The 21,846-nt window shown below is 45.0% G+C and overlaps 1 protein-coding gene across 1 annotated transcript in view; it reads right to left on the bottom strand.

The window, feature by feature from the left end:
- LOC132393891 (multiple C2 and transmembrane domain-containing protein 1-like) overlaps positions 1 to 21,846 on the bottom strand; it is a 600,107-nt gene that overhangs the window by 244,897 nt on the left and 333,364 nt on the right. Inside the window, exons 13-15 of the mRNA XM_059969303.1 lie at positions 6,921 to 7,023; positions 5,902 to 6,003; positions 5,605 to 5,679 (exon numbers count right to left, since the gene is read on the bottom strand). Of these exons, the coding sequence (XP_059825286.1) occupies positions 5,605 to 5,679; positions 5,902 to 6,003; positions 6,921 to 7,023 (280 nt within the window). The remainder of the gene's footprint in view (positions 1 to 5,604; positions 5,680 to 5,901; positions 6,004 to 6,920; positions 7,024 to 21,846) is intronic.

Below are 21,846 nucleotides of genomic sequence, written 5' to 3'. Positions count from 1 at the left end.
GGTGTGTTAGTCACTGGCCGGTGGTGTTCGACCCATATCGGTGTGTTAGTCACTGGCCGGTGGTGTTCGACCCGTATCGGTGTGTTAGTCACTGGCCGGTGGTGTTCGACCCGTATCGGTGTGTTAGTCACTGGCCGGTGGTGTTCGACCCGTATCGGTGTGTTAGTCACTGGCCGGTGGTGTTCGACCCGTATCGGTGTGTTAGTCACTGGCCGGTGGTGTTTGACCCGTATCGGTGTGTTAGTCACTGGCCGGTGGTGTTTGACCCGTATCGGTGTGTTTGGACTCGGGTAGGCAGTCACTCTTTACCGAATGACTGATAACATGTGGTTGCTCTCAATGAATGCAGTGAAAAGACATTTCCCGTATTCGGAGACCTATGTGAATATTGGACTGGACTTAATATTGGTTTCCTTCAGTTTTTCAGTGTTTACTTGTGGACGATTGGCACGTGGGTGATCTGTTAAATTTTGTGTGTAAAAGGTGGGCTGGGTGTTTGGTGCTACTGTCACTGTTCTTTTCTGCGAGTGAGGGGGTTGGGGACTGTTATGCATACAGGGTAGCTGATTGTTATTAACCATATAACCATATAACAATCACAGCACGGAAACAGGCCATCTTGGCCCACCTAGTCCGTGCCAAACTCTTAATCTCACCTAGTCCCACCTACCCGCACTCAGCCCATCACCCTCCACTCCTTTCCTGTCCATATGCCTATCCAATTTTACCTTAAATGACACAACTGAACTGGCCTCTACTACTTCTACAGGAAGCTCATTCCACACAGCTATCACTCTCTGAGTAAAGAAATACCCCCTCGTGTTTCTCTTAATGCAGATGGTTTTTGCTGCAGGTAAGCAGGGATTTGGGGGTCTGCAAGTTTGTTTCTTTTTCATGCTGGGGCAGAGTTGACATCTTTTCTTTCATCAACATGCATAGTCTTTCTGTATTTAATGGCTATTGGAGAAGACAAATATTGGAGTTATATTATACATGCATACTTTGACAATAAAGTGAACCTTTGAACCACTCAATGAGAAACAAAATCAAACAAGATCATATAATTGCCCTAGCACTTTCCTCTGTCTTTCTTGCCAAAATATAACTTCTCATCTCCTACAAAATGCAAGTGGAAGTGGAGGTAATCTTCAGAACTAACAGAAAACTGCTCAATCTTATTAAACCATCGGACAGGGATATTTTATCGAAATCTACCAAGTATTGAAAGGCTGAGATAGACATGGAGAGAATATTTTCAGTAGTGGGAGAGTCTGGGACCAGAAGCTGCAGTCTCAAAATAGAAGGACATCCCTTGTCCAATGACCCCTGATTGAACTCTAGCTTAATCATGGGTCAGTTTACACTGATCCATTAACCTACTAATTGGTACATCTTGGGACTGTGGGATGCCAAGACTCAGCCCTGAGCTGTAACAGGATCAGCCTAAATGCTGCACTATTGTGGTGCCCCAAGTTCACTTTACAGTGAGACTCAGAAATAACACCCCAGCTTGAGAGATCAACCATTGTGCAAAAGGCAACAAGACTATGCAAATACAAAAAGAAAGAAGTAATAATAATAAATAAGCAATAAATATCGAGAACATGAGATGAAGACTGCTTCCAATTTCACAGGAGCCACATTTGCAAAGTTCGGAGTTCAAAATAAATTTATTAACAAAGTTCATATATCTTACCATATTAAGGCTCATTTTCTCAAGTCAAGTCAACTTTTATGGTCATTTCGACCATAACTGCTGGTACAGTGCATAGTAAAAATGAGACAAATATTTCAGGACCATGGTGTTACATGACACAGTACAAAAAACTAGACTGAACTACATAATAAAAAAAAACACAACACACAGAAAGCTACACTAGACTACAGACCTACACTGGACTGCATAAAGTGCACAAAAACAGTGCAGGCATTACAATAAATAATAAACAGGACAATAGGGCAAAGTGTCAGTCCAGGCTTTGGGTATTGAGGAGTCTGATAGCTTGGGGGAAGAAACTTGAAGGCATTTACAGGAATTGCAGGTATCAGAAGTAATAATTGGATTGATCAAAATGGCACCAATGAGTGGCAATGGTTTGTGTGCAGCTCCAATGGGAATCATCAAATATTTCTTTTTAGGACTATTACAGTGAGTTCCATGGATACTTCAATAAGCAATTTTGTTTTAAAACATTTCAAAATCTATTAATACACAAATTTCTCCCTTTTCGCAATAGTTAATTTAAATGTTTATATTAGTTATAGTAATCTATAGTGTAAGGGGTTTCTTCTTTATGTTATTGCGTATGTTAATCAAAATGGCTTCTTTGTTAAGTTAAAAGTAAGAATGCTTCTTTGTTATGGCAACTGGTGAGAGAGTGCTTTCTCTCGCAGCTTATTTGGGTTATAATTACTGATAACAAGAATTGTATTGATTTGATAACCAATTGGGATAGATGTTATTCTTTCTTGTGGATCTGTAAGCTGGTGTTGTGTGGGCTTTTGGAGAGTTGGAGAGGAGATCGCAAGGAAGGCGAACAGTGCTGGATGTGCTCTGGTCGACCACCAAGGTTAGTCCCAGGCGGTGGGTCGCGGAGGTCAGAGAAGATCGAATAGTGGACTGAAGACTTCAATGGTTGAGCTCCAAAGATTGTGCACGAATTGTCTGAACCCTGATAAGTTTTGGCGCCTTTTCTTTCCTTTCTTTTCTTTCATGTATATTGTATCGCTATTAATCACTTAGTTCTAGTAAGATTTATAAAGTGTATTCTGTAAACATACATGGTGTGCGGTTTGATATTGTGTGTGCGAGTTTGTATCAGTGTGCATTTCACAGTATCCACGTATACGGGAGACATGATTTGGCGGGTGGATGGATTTTCCCCTAGACATACACCAGCCGATCGTGTGAGTGTTACAACGGTTTTTAAAATTAGTATCTATTGCAATGTGCTGTTGTTCCAGTGATATAAAATCAGATTCTGATTCTGATTTGGATTCAGTAACTCAGCAGGTGGAACAGTACCTGGGAGGAAAGAGTTTGAAAACCTGCATCAGGATTTACTGGAATATGAAGCTGAGGTGACGTGGCAGAATTTAATTAAAACTTGCTTTGTAACTTATGTTCAAAATACATCTTTGCTGATGTTCTATCTAAACACTGTTAGTAAAATCAGTACCTGTTTGTTATTATGAAAGAATGCAAACATAGACAAGCTGAACTGAATCCGTATGGTCATTACACTGACAAGCTGCAAGTGAAATAGATTGACTATTCAAGTCTTGTCTCAATAACAAACTTATTCTCAACATCAGTAAGACCAAAGAGTTGATTATGGACTTCAGGAAAGGGAAATTAGGAGAATATGCAAGTGTTCATTGAAAGGACAGTGGTAGAAAGGTGAATATTTTCAAGCTCTTGGGTGTCAACATCCCAAAGGATCTATCTTGGGCCCAACATGTTGATGCACATTTTGTTTCCCCAATGCTGCACTCAGGCAAGTCTAGCTTGGCTCAGTTTTGACCAGTCAGTTCCAAGCTGAGTGACAAAGCTCAGGGCAGAAGCAGATACTTGCACAATGTAATTGAGTGACCTGAGTGGATCCAGTCATGCTCCATCTGGTGGCATGGTAACGTAGTGGTTAGCGTGATGCCATTACAACACAGGGTGATGGAGTTCAGAGTTTAATTCCTGTGTCCTCTTTAAGAAGTTTTATGTCCTCCCCATGGAATGTGTAGGTTTCTTCTGGATCCTCGGTTTCCTCCCACCGTCGAAAGATATACTGATTAGTTGGTTAATTGGTCATTGTAAATTGTCCTGTGATCAGGCTCGGGTTAACCTGGGGGTTGTTGGGCAGTGTGACTTGATGGGTGGGAAGGGCCTATCCTGTGCTGTACCTCAATAAATAAAATAAAAAAATAAACTCCTCTGCAACAATAAAACCTGATTGACATCCTTTCTGGATATCAAAGCTCCACTGGGTGGGAGGGGGTGCCACAGACAGGATTGAAATAAGCTGCAGAAAGTTGTAAAATTAGTCACTAGCCTCCATAGTAACCAGGATATCTTCAAGGAGAGGTGACTCAGGAAGGCAGCGTCCATCATTAAGGACCCTCATCACCCAGGATGTGCCGTTCTCATTGCTACCATCAGGAAGGAGGTACAGAAGATTGAAGTCACACACTTAATGATTCAGGAAGTTTCGACTCCTCTCTACCATCTGATTTCTGAAAGGACCTATGAACAATACCTCACTACTTTTTAAAAAAATGTTCTTTTTGTGGCACTACTTACTTAATTTAATATATATATATATAATTACTTTTATTTTTCTCCAATTAATCATGTATTGCATTGTACTGCTGCCACAAAGTTAACAAATTTCATGACATTTGTCAGTGATAGTAAACCTGATTTGAATTCTGATCAAATCAAGAATAGACATTAATAATATTATGCCCTTATTTTGCTTCAGTGCCACACTACAATCCAGGTCTAACTCAGGAGCAAATGGACAGGATAAATGTAGCTTCTGTTCTGTTTTTGATCTCCATGGAAAGTGAAGCCAGGAAATGTCAATTGTCCAATACATTGCAGCCAGAGCATTATGGCATCCGCTGTGGATGTTGCCATGAAATGTCTCCAGTCATATCATGAAATTGTTAGCATTTCCCAATAATTATACTTTTCTACACAGTTTAACTGAACTGGCTACAATATTGTGCCAAACAGCAGATGAAAAATATTTCTACAAAATAACTTCTTCCCTTTCTCCTATGGTCGGTCCTCTCTCCTCTCCTACCAGATTCCTTCCTCTCCAGCTCTTTACCTTTCCCACCCACTTAGCTTCACATATCACCTTCTAGTGAGTCTTCCTTCCCCTCCATCATCTTTTTATTCTGACATCTTCCCCATTCCTTTTCAGTCCTGATAAAGGGTCTTGGCCTGAAAAGTCAGATGTTTATTTGTCTCCATGGACGCTGCCTGACCTACTGAGTTCCTCCAGCATTTTGTGTGCTGCTGCTTTGGTTTTCTAGCATCTGCAGAAACAAAACCTGCAAATTTCAACCTGCCACCACTCGGTTAGAGTAAAAGGGCACCTTAACAAGCCCTCCAGCCCAACTGGTCCATGCTAACCAAGATTCCCTCCTAAGACAGTCCAGTCTGTGGAATTCATTGCCACAGTCATTAACGTGGAGGTTGATAAGTTCTTAATTAGTAAGGGCATTGAATGGGATTGAGAGGAAAAATAAATGGCAGAACAGAATTGATGGGCCGAATGGTTTAATTCTGTTCCTATTTGCCCTTGTTTGAGTATAAACTCTGTGTCCATGTACCCCCATGGTTTTATAACTGCAACACATAATTGTAGACCAAACAATAACTTTGCTGTCAAAATGATCAAGTTAGATGAATGTATATTTCTTTGGGTAAATTTAGAAAACTAAATTACTTACATATCACCAAAGTATTGGCAAACTAATCAGATACAACTGATGGCTACTGAAAAACTTCACTGTGCATATTGGATCACTGGTATTACAGTACTTTGAAAGAATATTGTGATAATACACTGAAAAACATTTCAATGTGGCAATGTTTACCTCTTTGGAGATTTTCTGTTCCTCTTCAATGTACTTCTCTTCTTTGGGAGTGATAGTTCTGATACTTGCTCTTACCTGCAATGTATCATAGAGGGACAAAAATGTTTCAGTCTCAGTGTAAAGTATTTCCCATGACAATCACAGGATTGAAAAAAAAATTACACTGGTGGTCTACAGAGAAAAGCATGAGGAAAATAAATGATTTATGTAGCATAAATTACTCATAAAGGATCTTTAATGAGAATTAACCAATCAAAAAGTTTGTATCCAGTATAAAAAGACAAAGTTAACACTTACAACATTAAAAATCACATCCATTTCAAGATAGATGACCCCCTTTGTTGCCCCTGTCAGATTCTTGTTTTTCAAGACGTAGGCTTTCTCTTTTCCGCTTTGAATCTGTGGGAAAAGGACATGACAGCCGTCTGTCTCTCGGTCTCTGCTGAATACACACACCCAGCCACCTTTGACCCCGATCTGCTGAAACTGACAGAGAACCCAAAACAACTGTGGCAACTTTGACAAGTACCTGTTCATTACCAGCACCAAGTCTGTCAAAAAAAAAGTATCATGGGATTCCGCACGGCCGTGGATTGAGCATGTTGTAGATTGTGCGTGCGAGTATTCCGCATGTTTTAGATTGTGCGTGCGAGTATTCCGCATGTTGTAGATTGTGCGTGCGAGTATTCCGCATGTTGTAGATTGTGCGTGCGAGTATTCCGCATGTTGTAGATTGTGCGTGCGAGTATTCCACATGTTTTAGATTGTGCGTGCGAGTATTCCACATGTTGTAGATTGTGCGTGCGAGTATTCCGCATGTTTTAGATTGTGCGTGCAAGTATTCCGCATGTTTTAGATTGTGCGTGCGAGTATTCCACATGTTTTAGATTGTGCGTGCGAGTATTCCGCATGTTTTAGATTGTGCGTGCGAGTATTCCGCATGTTGTAGATTGTGCGTGCGAGTATTCCGCATGTTGTAGATTGTGCGTGCGAGTATTCCACATGTTTTAGATTGTGCGTGCGAGTATTCCACATGTTGTAGATTGTGCGTGCGAGTATTCCGCATGTTTTAGATTGTGCGTGCAAGTATTCCGCATGTTTTAGATTGTGCGTGCGAGTATTCCGCATGTTGTAGATTGTGCGTGCGAGTATTCCGCATGTTGTAGATTGTGCGTGCGAGTATTCCGCATGTTTTAGATTGTGCGTGCGAGTATTTTCGCCATATTACTGCAAACCTTGCTTGAGAACTGACACACGCAGACTGAAATTTCTTTAAACAAGGAAAATAAAGCATGCAACTGCCAGATTAAACTTACATTTAGCAAAGGTATAGCAACTTTGCCCAGAAAGTCCGCTCTGCGATCCCGATCTTCATCATAAACTGTCACTTCCAGAACCGAGTGGATGTCTTTAATGTTGCTGAATAGAAAACAGTGGAAAGGGGGAAAATATAAGATAATGAACAACAAATACTAAACTTCATAAAATAATGTATAGGTGGACAGAAACCAGATAAAGAGTAACTCATGAAAAGTTAGCATGAAAAGTAATCCGGCAGGGGGTGGGAACCAGAGAGAAGCGACTCTGGATAGGACGGATGGTTAAAAAAAGCTCAAAGATAGTGTGCAGTCAGATTGTCAGGAAGGGCAGGCAGATGATAGGACAAAATTGCAGCCAGCAGGGCGAGTATCAGCGCATGAGGGATGCAAAATCAAAAAGAGTAGCAAATACAGCACTCAAAGTGATAATCTGAATGCACAGAGTATAAGAAATAAGGTGGATGATCTTGTTGCACTATTACAGATTGCCAGGTATGTTGTTGTGGCCTTCACCGAATTGTGGCTGAAGGATAGTTGTAGTTAAGAGCTGAATGTCCAAGGTTACGCATTGTATGGGAGGGACAGGAAGGTAGGCAAAGAGGGTGGCATGGCTCTGCTGGTAAAGAATGGCATCAAACCAGTAGAAAGATGTGACAGGATCAGAAGATGCTGAATGCTTGTGGGCTGAGTTAAGAAACTGCAAGGGTAAAAGAACCCTGATGGCAGTTATATGCAGGGCTCCCAACAGTAGCTGGGATGTGGACCACAGATTACAACAGGAAACAGAAAAAGGTGTGTCAAAAGGGCACTATTATGATAGTCATGGGAGATTTCAACATGCACTTTGGGAAAATCAGGATGGTAATGGATCTTAAGAGGGTGAGTTTGCTGAACACCTAAGAAATGGCTTTTTAGAGCAGTTTGTTGTTGAGCCTGCTAGAGATCAGGTATACTGAATTGGGTGTTATGTAATGAACCAGAGGTGCTTAGGGAGCTTAAGGTAAAAGAGCCCTTAGGAATCACTAATCACAATGTGATCGAGTTCAAATTGAAATTTGCTAGGGAGAAAGTGAAGTCTGATGCAGCAATATTTCAGCAGAGTAAAGGTAATTAGTGGTATGAGAGAGGAGTTGGCCAAAGTAAATTGGAAGGAGATGCTGGCAGGGATGACAGTAGAGCAGCAATGGCGTGCATTTCTGGTTAAAATGAGGAAGGTGCAGGATAGGTGTATTCCAAAAATGAAGAAATACTCAAATGGCAAAGTAGTACAACTGTGCTAGCAAACAATATCAACGTGGATAGTAAAAGCTTTTTCAAGTACGTAAAAAATAAAAAAGCGATGAGAGTGGATACAGGACTACTAGAAAATGAGGCAGGAGAAATAATAATGGGGTCAAGGAGATGGCAGATGAGTAATTTGCATCGGTCTTCACTATGGAAGACACTAACAGTGTGCCAGATGTTGAAGGGTGTGAGGGAAGAGAAGTGAGTGCAGTTACTATTACAAGGGAGAAGGTGCTCAAAAAGCTGAAAGACCTAAGGGTACAAAAGTCACCCGGGCCGGACGAACTGCACCCTTGGGTTCTGAGAGAAATAGCGGAAGGGATTGTGGAGGCATTAGTAATAATAATCGTATTAGTAATAATCATTCAAAAATCATTGGAGCCAAAGGACTGGAAAATTGCAAATGTCACACCACTCTTTAAGAAAGGAGGAAGGCAGCAGAAAGGAAATTATAGACCAGGTAACCTGACCTCAGTGGTTGGGAAGATGTTGGAATCAATTGTTAAGGATGAAGATCCAGATCCCACCACCAAGCACATCTTTCCTTCCCCCCCCCCTTTCTGCTTTCCACGGGGATCACTCGCTACAGGACTCCTTTGTCCACCCCCACTGATCTCCCTCCTGGCACTTATCCTTGTAAGCAGTACAAATGCTACACCTGCCCCTATGCCTCCTCCCTGACTACCAACCAAGGCCCTAAACAGACCTTCCAAGTGAAATAATACTTCACCTATGAGTATGTCAGTGTCATGTACTGTGTCTGGTGCTCCCAATGTGGTCTCCTGTAGATAGGTGAGACCCAGTGTAGATTGGGAGACTGCTTTGCCAAATGCCTACACTCTGTCTGCCAGAAAAAGTGGGATCTCCCAGCAGCCATTCATTTTAATTCCACTTCCCATTCCCATTCTGAAATGTCTTTCCATGGCCTCCTCCATTTTCATGATGAGGCCAACTTAGGCTGGGGAAACAACACCTTATATTCTGTTTGGGTAGCCTCCAACCTGATGGCGTGAACATCGATTTCTCAAACTTCTAGTAATGCCCCCCACCCTGCACCCCCCTTAACCATTTCGCATCCCCTTTTCTCATGCTCACCTTATCTCCTTCCTTGCTCATCGACTCCCTCTGGTACTCCTCCCACCTTTTCTTTCTTCCATGGCCTTCTGTCTCCACCAATTAACTTCCTGGCTCTTTACCTCATCCTTCTCGCTTCAGATTTCACCCGTTACCTTGTGTTTCTTGCTTCCCTCCCCCCACTTCTTAAATCTACTCCTCAGCTTTTCTTCCTCCAGTCCCACTGAACGATTTCGGCCTGAAACATCGACAATACTCTTTCCCATAGATGCTGCCTGGTCAGCTGAGTTCCTCCAGTATTTCGTGTGTGTTAAGTGAAACTGATGTTCCTACTGAGCAATGAGATGAAAATATGTACATTTGCAAGCTGAGTTGATGGTGAGGAAGGCAAAAGCAATGTTAGCATTCATTTGAAGAGGACCAGAATTTAAAGCAAAGATGCAATGGTGAGGCTTTATAAGGCCCTTGTGAGGCTTTCCTTGGAATATTGTGAACAGTTTTGGGCCCCTTATCTAAGCAAAGATAACCTGGGATTGGAGAGGGTCCAGACGAGGCTCATAAGAATGATCCCAGGAATTGAAGAGTTAATGTAGGAGGAGGGTTTCATGATCTGGGTCTGTATTCCCTGGAGTTCAGAAGAATGAGGAGGGATCTCTGAAATGTATCAAATATTGAAAGGCCCAGATAGAATGGATGTTTCCAATAGGAGCTAGGCCAGAGGGTACAGTCCCAGCACACAGGGCCATTTCTTTAGAACTTAGATGAGGAGGAATTTCTTCAGTCAGAGGGTGGTGAATCTGCGGAATTCATGGCCTCGTATGGCTGTGGAGGCCAAGTTATCGGGAATATTCAAAGCAGAGGCTGATGGATTCTTGATTAGTCAGGGCACCAAAGGTTACGGAGAGAAGGCATACCGATGGCCAAGAAGTGCAGGATGAGCTGCCTTAATGACTATCATCCAGTAGCTCTCATATCTATGGTGAAGAAGTGCTTTAAGAGGTTGGTTATGGTTAGAATCAATTCCTGCCTAAGCAAGGACCTAGACATACTGCAATTTGCCTATCACCACAACAGGTCATCTGCTGAAGGCTAGACTTGTGGCATTCAAGTCTGGCGACCCAGGCCTTTACCAGAAAACCAGATATGATTTGCAGAGGGCTATTTTAAGGGCGAAGGGACAATTTCAAATGAGTTTGGAGGCGACATCAGATGCACGACAACTCTGGCAGGTTTTGCAATACATTACTTCCTACAAAATGAAACCCTTTGATGCACCATCAATAACTCACACTGAGACGTAGGCGAGATATCGGCTTTTATTGACTGGAAGAAGGAACCAGGAGTGAGTGTCTATCGTACAAGGTCCTGGAGACTGAGGCCGATCTTCAGGCCGCAGGTCTCCTTTATACAGGGGCCTGTGGGAGGAGCCACAGGAGCAGTCAGCAGGGGCGTGTCCCGACAGGCACATAGTTCACCACATTCACCCCCCCTTCGTTTGAAAAAGTCCTCATGTAGCGAAGGTTCTTACAAGTCAAGCCGATCAGGCGGTCGAATCTGTCGCTGCGATCTATGTAGCACCGGCTGTGATCGCATAGGTGCCGGCAACATTGGCGATTGCACAGGGGACGGGGGTTGCGCGTGTTCTTGCCCACTAGGCGCCGGTGATCCCTCATGCATGTGCGAGGCGCCTGGTATAAATGCGTACGAAACGCCCGGTATACAAGTGTCGTGAGGAGTCTGTGTAGGGCCTGGTGAGTACGGTGTCACCTCTGGTGCAGGGTTCACAGTTACCGGAGAGCCTTCAGGGTAGTGGTCTGCTGCACCTGCGGGTGCCAGGTCGCGGATGGAGACCGTGTCCTCCCGCCCATCAGGCAAGACCACGTAAGTATACTGGGGGTTCGCATGGAGAAGGTGAACCCTCTCCACCAGCGGGGAGTATTTATTGCTCCTCACATGTTTCCGGAGCAGCACTGGCCCCGGGGACGTCAGCCAAACTGGTAGGGTGGTCCCAGTGACAGACTTCCTGGGAAAAGAGAATAGGCGTTCGTGAGGGGTGGCATTGGTGGACGTACATAACAGAGAGCGGATAGAGTGCAGTGCCTCAGGGAGGACCTCCTGCCATCGAGAGACCGGCAACCCTTTGGACTTAAGGGCTAAAAGTGTGGCCTTCCACACTGTGGCATTCTCCCGCTCTACCTGGCCATTACCCCGGGGATTATAGCTCGTGGTAGCAATGCCCCTAGCTAGCAAGTACTGGCGCAGCTCCTCACTCATAAAGGAGGACCCTCTATCACTGTGGATATAGCAGGGATACCCGAACAGAGTGAAGAGCTGGTGCAGGGCTTTTATGACGGACGTGGCAGTGGTGTCGGGGCAGGGGATGGCAAAGGGGAACCGTGAGAACTCATCAATAACACTGAGAAAATAGACATTGCGGTCAGTGGAGGGAAGGGGGCCCTTGAAGTCAACACTCAGGCGTTCAAAAGGGCGGGTGGCCTTGACAAGTTGTGCCGTGTCAGGACAGTAGAAGTGCGGTTTGCACTCGGCACAAATTTGGCAGTCCCTGGTCATCGTCCTGATGTCCTCCAGGGAGTACGGCAGGTTCCGAGCTTTCACAAAATGGTAAAATCGGGTGACCCCCGGATGGCAAAGTTGTGCATGAAGGGCGTACAGCTGGTCGAGCTGTGTGCTAGCACATGTTCCCCGGGATAGGGCATCAGGGGGCTCATTGAGTCTGCCAGGCCGGTACAGGATATCATAGGTGTAGGTGGAGAGTTCTATCCTCCACCGCAAAATCTTATCATTTTTGATCTTGCCCCGCTGTTGGTTGCTGAACAGGAACGCAACTGAGCGCTGGTCGGTCAGCACAGTGAATCTTTTGCCAGCAAGATAGTGCCTCCAGTGCCTAACAGCCTCCACTTTGGCCTGGGCTTCTTTCTCCACCGCGGAGTGCCGAATTTCAGAGCCTTGGAGGGTGCGAGAAAAGAATGCTACTGGTCTGCCTTCCTGATTAAGGGTAGCAGCCAGAGCGAAATCGGAGGCATCACACTCCACTTGGAAGGGAGCGGTCTCGTCCACTGCATGCATCGTAGCTTTGGCAATGTCCGCTTTAATGCAGTTGAAGGCCGCGCAGGCCTCAGCAGAGAGGGGAAACGAGGTAGACTTGACCAGGGGGCGAGCCTTGTCTGCGTAATGGGGGACCCATTGGGCGTAATAGGAAAAAAACCCCAGGCACCGTCTGAGGGCCTTGAGAGTGGTGGGAAGAGGGAGCTCTAACAGGGGGCGCATACGTTCGGGATCAGGCCCAATAACCCCGTTTTCCACGACATACCCAAGTATAGCAAGGCGGGTGGTACCAAAAACACACTTGTCCCTGTTATAAGTAAGGTTCAGAGCTGCGGCCACTTGGAGAAGCCATTGGAGGTTGGCGTCGTGATCTGGCCTGTCATGACCACAGATGGTGATGTTATCCAGATAGGGAAATGTGGCCTGCAGTTGGTACTGGTCCACCATCCGGTCCATTTCCCTCTGGAAGACAGAGACACCATTCGTGACACCGAAAGGGACGCGCAGGAAGTGATAGAGCCGGCCGCCCGCCTCGAAGGCGGTGTAGGGGCGGTCCTCTGGGCAGATGGGGAGCTGGTGATAAGCGGATTTCAGATCTATTGTCGAGTACACCTTATACTGAGCAATCTGGTTGACCATATCCGCGATGCGGGGTAGGGGGTATGCGTCAAGCTGCGTAAACCTATTGATGGTTTGACTATAGTCCACCACCATCCTATTTTTCTGCCCAGTCCGAACAACAACCACCTGGGCCCTCCAAGGGCTTGTGCTCGTCTCAATGATCCCCTCCCTGAGCAGCCGCTGCACCTCCGACTGAATGAAGGCCCGGTCCCCCGCGCTGTACCTCCTGCTTTTGGTTGCCACAGGTTTACAGTCGGGGGTCAGGTTGGCGAACAGCGGTGGGGGAGGGATCTTGAGAGTGGAGAGGCTGCAAGTGTCGGTAGCGCAGCTGTTGGCCTGGTTCTGGATGGGATGTGTGTGTCCGTGTGTGTGTGTGGTCAGTAGCGGGGTATGTGAAGAAGTCCCACAAAACTGAGGATTCTTGACAGTGAGTGGTGGGAGGGGCCCGTCGTATACCATAGTCACACTTTCGAGATGGCTCTGGAAGTCCAGCCCCAATAGCACAGGTGCACACAGATTAGGCATGACCAGCAGTTCAAAGTCCCGATATACTGTGCCTTGCACCACCAAAGTCGCTACACAACCCGCCCGGAAGTCTGCGGACTGCGACCCAGAGGCCAAATGGAACCTCCGACTGACCGGCCGCGTTGCAAGTCCGCAGCGTTGCACTGTGTCCGGGTGAATAAAACTCCCAGTGCTGCCCGTGTCAAACAGGCATCCAGTCCAATGCCCCTCCACCTGGATGTCCATCATGGATCTTGCAAGCTGGTGTGGGGCGCTTTGGTCGAGAGTCACAGTGTCCAGAGTTGGATCGCCGTCGGGGTACCCGGTCAGCATCGGAGGGTCGGGGGCGGGGCATGCTGACGCCGACAAAGATGGCCGCTCACATCCGGGGTACCCGGTCAGCATCCGAGGATCGGGGGCGGGGCGTGCTGACGTCGACAAAGATGGCCGCCCACATCCCGGCATGCAAGATGGCGGCCCCCACGTTTCACCCGCAGCGCTGCACTCCGCTCGAGGTTGAGACTTACAGACCTTGGCGAAGTGGCCCCGCTTTCCGCAGCTGGAGCAGGTCGCTTCTCGCGCTGGACAGCGTTGTCGAGGATGTTTCTTTTGGCCACAGAAATAACAAAGCACGAGTTTCTTACGGGCCACAGCCGTGGTCTGGGTCGGGGAGCTCGTGGAATGGCGACTGGCGGCGGCGTTGGCGAATTCGCTCCCGGGAGCCGGCGGTGGCGGGGTCTGAGGCGTCCACGAAACCGGTGGGGAATCGCGCGACTGGACAGCGTCGGCGTTATGCCGCGCAGCTTCTAGAGCGTTGGCCTTCTCTATCGCCAGGCCGCTGTTGCCGGGTAGCTAAGCGATGTCTTGCGTAGACGGTGTTCACCGGCCGCAGGTACTGTCGTTTGAGGGCGTCCAGTGCCCCTTCGTAGGTCGGCAGGTCCCGGATAAAGGAGTAAACTTTGGAGGAGACCCTCGAGAGTAGGATTCTGTGCATAACGGCGGGTTCAGTCGCACGAAGCTCCGCCAAGTACGATTGGAAGCATGCAAGCCAGTGTTCAAAAGCGAGAGCTGCGTCAGGGTCTTGAGGGTCCAAATCCAACCGGTCCGGACGCAAAACGGGTTCCATGTTTTAAAACTTCCAGTCAATAAAATTGATGCACCATCAATAACTCACACTGAGACGTAGGCGAGATATCGGCTTTTATTGACTGGAAGAAGGAACCAGGAGTGAGTGTCTATCATACAAGGTCCTGGAGACTGAGGCCGATCTTCAGGCCGCAGGTCTCCTTTATACAGGGGCCTGTGGGAGGAGCCACAGGAGCAGTCAGCAGGGGCGTGTCCCGACAGGCACATAGTTCACCACACCCTTACAGGGCAAAAGTTTAGGGGTAACATGAGGGGGGAACTTCTTTACTCAGAGAGTGGTAGCTGTGTGGAATGAGCTTCCTGTAGAAGTAGTAGAGGCCAGTTCAGTTGTGTCATTTAACGTAAAATTGGATAGGTATATGGACAGGAAAGGAATGGAGGGTTATGGGCTGAGTGCAGGTAGGTGGGACTAGGTGAGAATAAGCATTTGGCATGGACTAGAAGGGCAAAATGGCCTGTTTCCCTGCTGTATTTTCTATATGGTTATATTAATATGGTTAATAGCATGAATGGCAGCGATGCTTCACTACCAGGTGAACTCAATGCTTTCTAGGCCCACTTTGAAATGGAGAATACAAATACAGCTGTGAAGATCCCTGCTGCACCAGATGACCCTGTGACCTCTGTCTCAGAGACCGATGGAAGGCTGTCTTTAAAGAGGGTGAACCCTTACAAGGTGGACGTACCTGGTAAGGCCCTGAAAACCTGTGCCAACCAACTGGCGGGAGTATTCAACGACATTTTCAACTTCTCCCTGCTACAGGCTGAAGTTCCCATGCTTCAAAAAGGCAATAATTATACCAGTGCCTAAGATGAATAACATGAGCTGCCTTAATGACTATTACCTAGAAGCACTCACATCGACAGTGATGAAATGCTTTCAGAGGTCGGTCATGACTAGACTGAACTCCTGCCTCAGCAAGGACCTGGACCCATTGCCACCTATTTATACTGGTTATCGACCCTTCATACTCTCAAGTACTGATTCAGGGTCACAGCCTAAAACATCAACCATTACATCAAAAGATGCTGCTTTACCCACTGAGTTCCTCTCACACAGGAGACAGAGGGTGACAGAAGTAGAAACACGCACACAAAACGCTGGAGAAACTCCAATCAGACAGTATAAATGGAGGGGAATAAACAAGATCTAATGAAGGGACTTGGTATGAAATGCCAACAGTTTATCCCTGCATTGATGCTGTCTGACCTGCTGAGTTCCTCCAGCATTGTGTCTGTTGCACAAGATTTACAGCATCCACAATGATGGTGGTAGGACACGTGAGTGGAAGTGTCCCACATTGATGATGCTAGGACATGTGACTGTCCCAGAATTATGATACTAGGACATGTGACTGTCCCACAATGATGGTTCTAGGACACGTGACTGTCCCACAATGATGGTGCTAGGTCCTTGCAGCTGCTAGAACACTTGAATGGAAGTGTCCCACAATGATGGTTCTAGGATATGCAAGTGGAAATGTCCAACATGAATGATGCTAGGACACGTGACTGACCCACAAAGATGCTGCTACATCCTTGCAGGTGCTAGGTCACTGCTATTTGTGATGTACTGTACATGAATGACATAGCTGTAGATCAATAAGTTGACCAAAGACATGAAGACGCTAATGAGGTTCCCTGAAGTTTAAGGTCCTTGAGGGAGACAACACAGATAGATAACAGTGTTAAGATGGAATATGCGATACAGGCCCTCTTGAGTCAAGCCATTAAATACTGAAGTAGGGAGGTAATGCTCCAAATTTATAAAACCATGGTCAGATCTTGCCTGGGGTATTTGAAAGATGGAATGGAATTGGTGAGGATGCAGAGTAGATTCACCAGGAAGTTGCCTGGCTTAGTTCTATTATGTGGAGAATTGGGAGAAGCTAGGGTGTACTCCCTGGGGTGGAGGAGGTTAAGTGGGGATGTGGCTGAGCTATATAAAACTAGGAAACATTTCTTCATCCCATACTCAGATAGAACTAGGTTTGAAGTAATGGGGATGAGATTTAGAGGTGTTACTGGGGGAGAGTGGGGAAACCTTCTTCAGCTAGAGTGACAAGAACCTGGATTACACTGGCTAAGAAAGTGGATGAAACTGGGCCACTAATGAGAGGCAATGGGCAAAATGCTAGTGAAATAACAATAAAAAAGCAGAGAAATTAGATTAATTTATGAAATGACTGACAATGTATCTGAGAGGGTCGAAGAAGTAGAGTTGGCCCTGTAATCAAGACTGATGTCCACATAGAGTATGTTAGTTAAGGAGGAGGAGGAGGAAGTCAAGAACAGATCTTCAAGGGATTTCCAGAATGGACAGAGAAGAAAACCTGTATAGATGTGATGTAACATGGGCATGTAGATGATCTAGATAACTTGGAAACATAACAGGAAATTACACTGTGGCTGGCTTTATTCTAACGATAGAACATAGTCATCATCTCTAAAACAAAAATGCCCATTCACGTTATTGAAGTTAAACAGAATACAGTATAATGATTATAAGAACTGTTAAATGGAACCTTTACTGGTCAACTGAACAGAAGATTATTGATGTCTCTCTGAAGTGAAAAACCATCCTTAACTTGTCAAACACAAATTATATCTTCAAAATTTATCATGCCTCCTACATTTAAATCTTATTTACCTATATAACAAAATATGAAAGCTTTGTGAGTGGCCTTGCTGTTGCCATTCAGTCACAAAGATACCCATCAATTTTCATCTCAGTCCCTTGCTCCTGTGCCAGTTTTGGACAAAGACAGATCTATCTATCCGTATTATAGTGGAGTAAAGGGAGTTGCACAGGCAAGAGAGAGGAGTTGGCCAGCATTGATTGAAAAAGAACACTGGCAGGGATGACACCAGAGCAGCAATGGCTGGAAGTTCTGGGAGCTCAGGATATATACATCCTGAAGAAGTATTCTAAAAACAGGATGATGCAACCACCATGGCTGACAAGAGAAGTCAAAGCAAAAGAAAAAGCCTATAACAGTGAAGGAATTAATAGGAAGCTTTGAAAAAACACCATAAAGCAACTAAAGAAGTCATAAGGAAGGAAAAAGTGGAATACGAAGGTAAGCTAGCCAATAATATTAAACAGGATACCAAAAGTTCTTTCAGATATATAAAGTTTAAAAGAGAGGTGAGAGTAGGTATCGGATCATGGATAGAGCATTGGCAGATGTGCAGCAAGCAAAGACTGGGAATAAAGGGAGCCTTACTGATTGGCTGGTGGTAACTGGTGATGTTCCACAGGGGTTTGTGTTGGAACCAACTCTTTCTGCATTATGTGTCAATGATTTGGATGATAGAATTGATGGCTTTGTTGCAAAGTCTGCAGTTGACATGAAAATAGGTGGAGGGCAAGGAGTTTTGAGGAATTATACAGATTAGGAGAATGGGCAAAGAAATAGTAGATGGAATACTGTGCTAATAAATATATGGTCATACACTTTGGTAGTAGAAATGAAAGGGTTGACTATTTTCTAAACTGAGAGAAAATACAAAAAACTGAGGCCCGAAAGGACTTGGGAGTTCTTGTGCAGGATTCCCTAAAGGTTAATTTGTAGTTTGAGACTCTGGTGAGGCAGGCAAATGTAATATTAGAATTCATTTCATAATGACTAGAATATAAAACCAAGGATGTAATATTGAGACATTATAAAGCACTGGTGAGGCCTCACTTAGAGTATTGTGAGCAGTTTTGAACCCTTACCTTATAAAGGACATTCTGAAATGGGAGAGGGTTCAAAGGAGGTTCATGAAAATGATTACAGGGTTGAATGTCTTGTCATATGAAGAGCACTTGATGACTCTGGGCTTGTATTCACTAGAATTCAGAAGAATGATCTCATTGAAACTTATCAAATGGTGAAAGGCCTTGATAGAGTGGATGTGGAGAGGATGTTTCATATGGGAGTGTCTAAGACCAGACGACATAGATTCAGAGTAGAGGAGCATCCATTTAGCATGGAGATGAGGAGAAATTCCTTCAGCCTGAAGGTGGTGAATCTCTGAAATTTGTTGCCACAGGTGGCTCTGGAGGCCCGGTTATTGGGGATATTTAAGGCAGATATGGAGAGAAGATGCCTGATTAGGACTGAGAAGGGAAATGGATCAGCTATGATGAAATGGTGGCGCAGACGCAATGAGCCAAATGGCCTAATTCTGCTCTGTGTATTATGATTGTCACACACACACACACCCACACACCCACCCCCACCCCCCACCGTGCCTTCTCATAAGACCTGCTGAAATCAATGGTAAGTTGATGGAGAAGATACTGAGATCCTGAGAGGCAGAACTTATGAATATTTGGAGAAGCATAATATGATTCGAAATAGTCAGCATGGCTTTGTCAAAGGCAGGTCATGCCTTATGAGCCTGATTGAATTTTTTGAGGATGTGACTAAACACATTGATGAAGGAAGAGCAGTAGATGCAGTGTATATAGATTTCAGCAAGGCATTTGATAAGGTACCCCATGCAAGGCTTATTGAGAAAGTAAGGAGGCAAGGGATCCAAGGGGACATTGTTTTGTGGATCCAGAACTGGCTTGCCCACAGAAGGCACAAAGTGGTTGTAGATGGGTCATATTCTGCATGGAGGTCGGTGACCAGTGGTGTGCCTCAGGGATCTATACTGGGACTCCTACTCTTCGTGATTCTTATAATTGACCTGGATAAGAAAGTGGAGGGATGGGTAAGTAAATTTTCTGATGACACCAAATTGGAGGTGTTGTGGATAGTGTGGAGGGCTGTTAGAGGTTACAGCGGGACACTGATAGGATGCCAAACTGGGCTGAGAAGTGCCAGATAAGTGTGAGGTGGTTCATTTTGGTAGGTCAAATATGATGGCAAAATATAGTATTAATGGTAAGACTCTTGGCAGCGTGGAGGATCAGAGGGATCTTGGGGTCCAAGTCCATAGGACACTCAAAGCAGCTGTGCAGGTTGACTCTGTGGTTAAGAAGGCATACGGTGCATTGGCCTTCATCAACCGTGGGATTGAGTTTAGGAGCCGAGAGGTAATGTTGCAGCTATATAGGACCCTGGTCAGACCCCATTTGGAGTACTGTACTCAATTCTGGTCGCCTCACTACAGGAAGGACATGGAAACCATAGAAAGGGTTCAGAGGGACTTACAAGGATGTTGCCTGGATTGGGGAGCATGCCTTACGAGAATAGGCTGAGTGAACTTCACCTTTTCTCCTTAGAGTGACAGAGGATGAGAGGTGACCTGATAGAGGTGTACAAGATAATGAGAGGCATTGATCGTCGGGATAGTCAGAGGCTTTCCCCAGGGCTGAAATGATTAGCACGAGAGGACATACTTTTAAGCTGCTTGGAAGAAGGTACAGAGGAGATGTCAGGGGTCAGTTTTTAAGCAGAGAGTGGTGAGTGTGTGGAATGGGCTGCCGGTGGCGGAGGTGGAAACGATAGGGTCTTTTAAGAATCACCTGGATGGATACATGGAGCTCAGGAAAATAGAGGGCTATAGGTAAGCTTAGGTAGTTCTAAGGTAAGGACATGTTTGGCGCAGCTTTGTAGGCCAAAGGGCCTGTATTGTGCTATAGGTTTTCTATGTTTCTAATGAGCTTATCAGCAACAAGATTCCCTCAACAACAATTCTTGCCGTGTCAAAGTGTTCAGTTACTTCAGTCAGACATCTGCTTCTCCAAATCCATACCACTTTGGATTAATTTGTGCTCCAAGACTAAAGTTCACACTATTCCTCACAAAAAATGCCCACTGATTGATCTGCAATTCATACAGAAAATGCTGGATGAACTCAGCAAGCGAGGCAGCATCTGTGGAAAAGTGTAAGCAGTTGATGTCTTGGGCTAAGAGCCAGGATCAAGACTGCTAATGGTACTAAACGTTTCTTCAGATACATAAAGTGAGAGTGGATATTGGATGGCTTGAATATGGCACTGCAGAGAAGGCAGTTGAACTGAATATGTATTTTGCATTAGCCTTCTCTGTGGATGACACGAGCAGAATTGTGGAAGTTTCAGGAGTCAGGAGGTGTGAAGAGTGTGAAAGTACCACAACTAGACAGAAGGTTCTTGGGAAACTGAATGGTCCGAAGGTAGATAAGTCACCTGGACCAGATGGTGTACACCCCAGAGTTCTGAAAGAGGTGGCTGAAGAGATTGTGCAGGCATTAGTAATGATCTTTCAAGAATCACTAGATTTGTCCATTTTTCAAGAAGGGAGAGAAGTAGAAAAAAGGAAACTATAGACCAGTAAGTTTGAACTCCGTGGTTGGGAAGATGTTGGATTGTAGAGTACCCCCCTGCTTCAAAACATCCACTATTTTCATGTACCTAATAAGACCAAGCTATCATGACTGACCAACTGGCATCTTGTCGCATTCACCTCAATAATAAGCAAATGCTTTGAGAGGCTGGTCAAGGACTACATCTGCAGCAAGCTACCACCTGCATTGGACCCTCTACAATCTGACTACCAACACAACCGTCAACAGATGATGCAATAGCCATAGCTCTACACATAATCATTATACATCTAAAGAAGAGGGATACTTCTGTGAAAATGCTGTTCCTGGACTACAGTTCAGTAATTCCATCCAGGCTTGACAAGAGACTCAGAAGCCTCAGCCTTCACCCTGCCTTGTGCAGCTGGATCTTGGACTTCCTGTCAGACTGCAGGTTGTTGGTAAGAGTGGGCTTCCTCACCTCTGCCCCTCTGACCCTCAGGAGCCCCTTGAGGCTGTGTCCAAAGCACCCTCCTTTACTCTCTGTATACCCATGATTGTGTCACCATCCACAGCTCCAACCTGCCAATTAAATCTGCAGAAGATACTACATTTATCGGCCTTATCTCTTTTTTTTTGTAATTTATTTTTTTATTGAAGTTCATCATCAAACAAACATTTCCATAAAATGTATTTCAGACATTGTACATATATATCATATAATCATATATATCACAAATCTCCACATAGTATTTATCTGAGGTACACACTTATAGAAAAGAGTGGAAAGAAAAAACAAGCAAAAGGAAAGAACTATGTACAAGTAGGGAGTGATTGTTTTTTTTTAACAAGAGATTCACTGTTTTGTGAGAATAAAATCAGGCCTATGAGGCATTATGTAGTTAAACCATTTTTCCCAGTATGAATCAAATTGTTCCAAATTTGGTAAAATTCTCTTATGTTTGATTAGATTTAATAGCCCATTGACATTAAAAGAAATGAA

The sequence above is a fragment of the Hypanus sabinus genome, chromosome 5, assembly GCF_030144855.1.
Source record: "Hypanus sabinus isolate sHypSab1 chromosome 5, sHypSab1.hap1, whole genome shotgun sequence".
Classification (NCBI taxonomy): Eukaryota; Metazoa; Chordata; class Chondrichthyes; order Myliobatiformes; family Dasyatidae; genus Hypanus; species Hypanus sabinus.
Note: the sequence above shows the minus strand (reverse complement) of the source record. Positions and strands in the feature narration are given on the sequence as shown.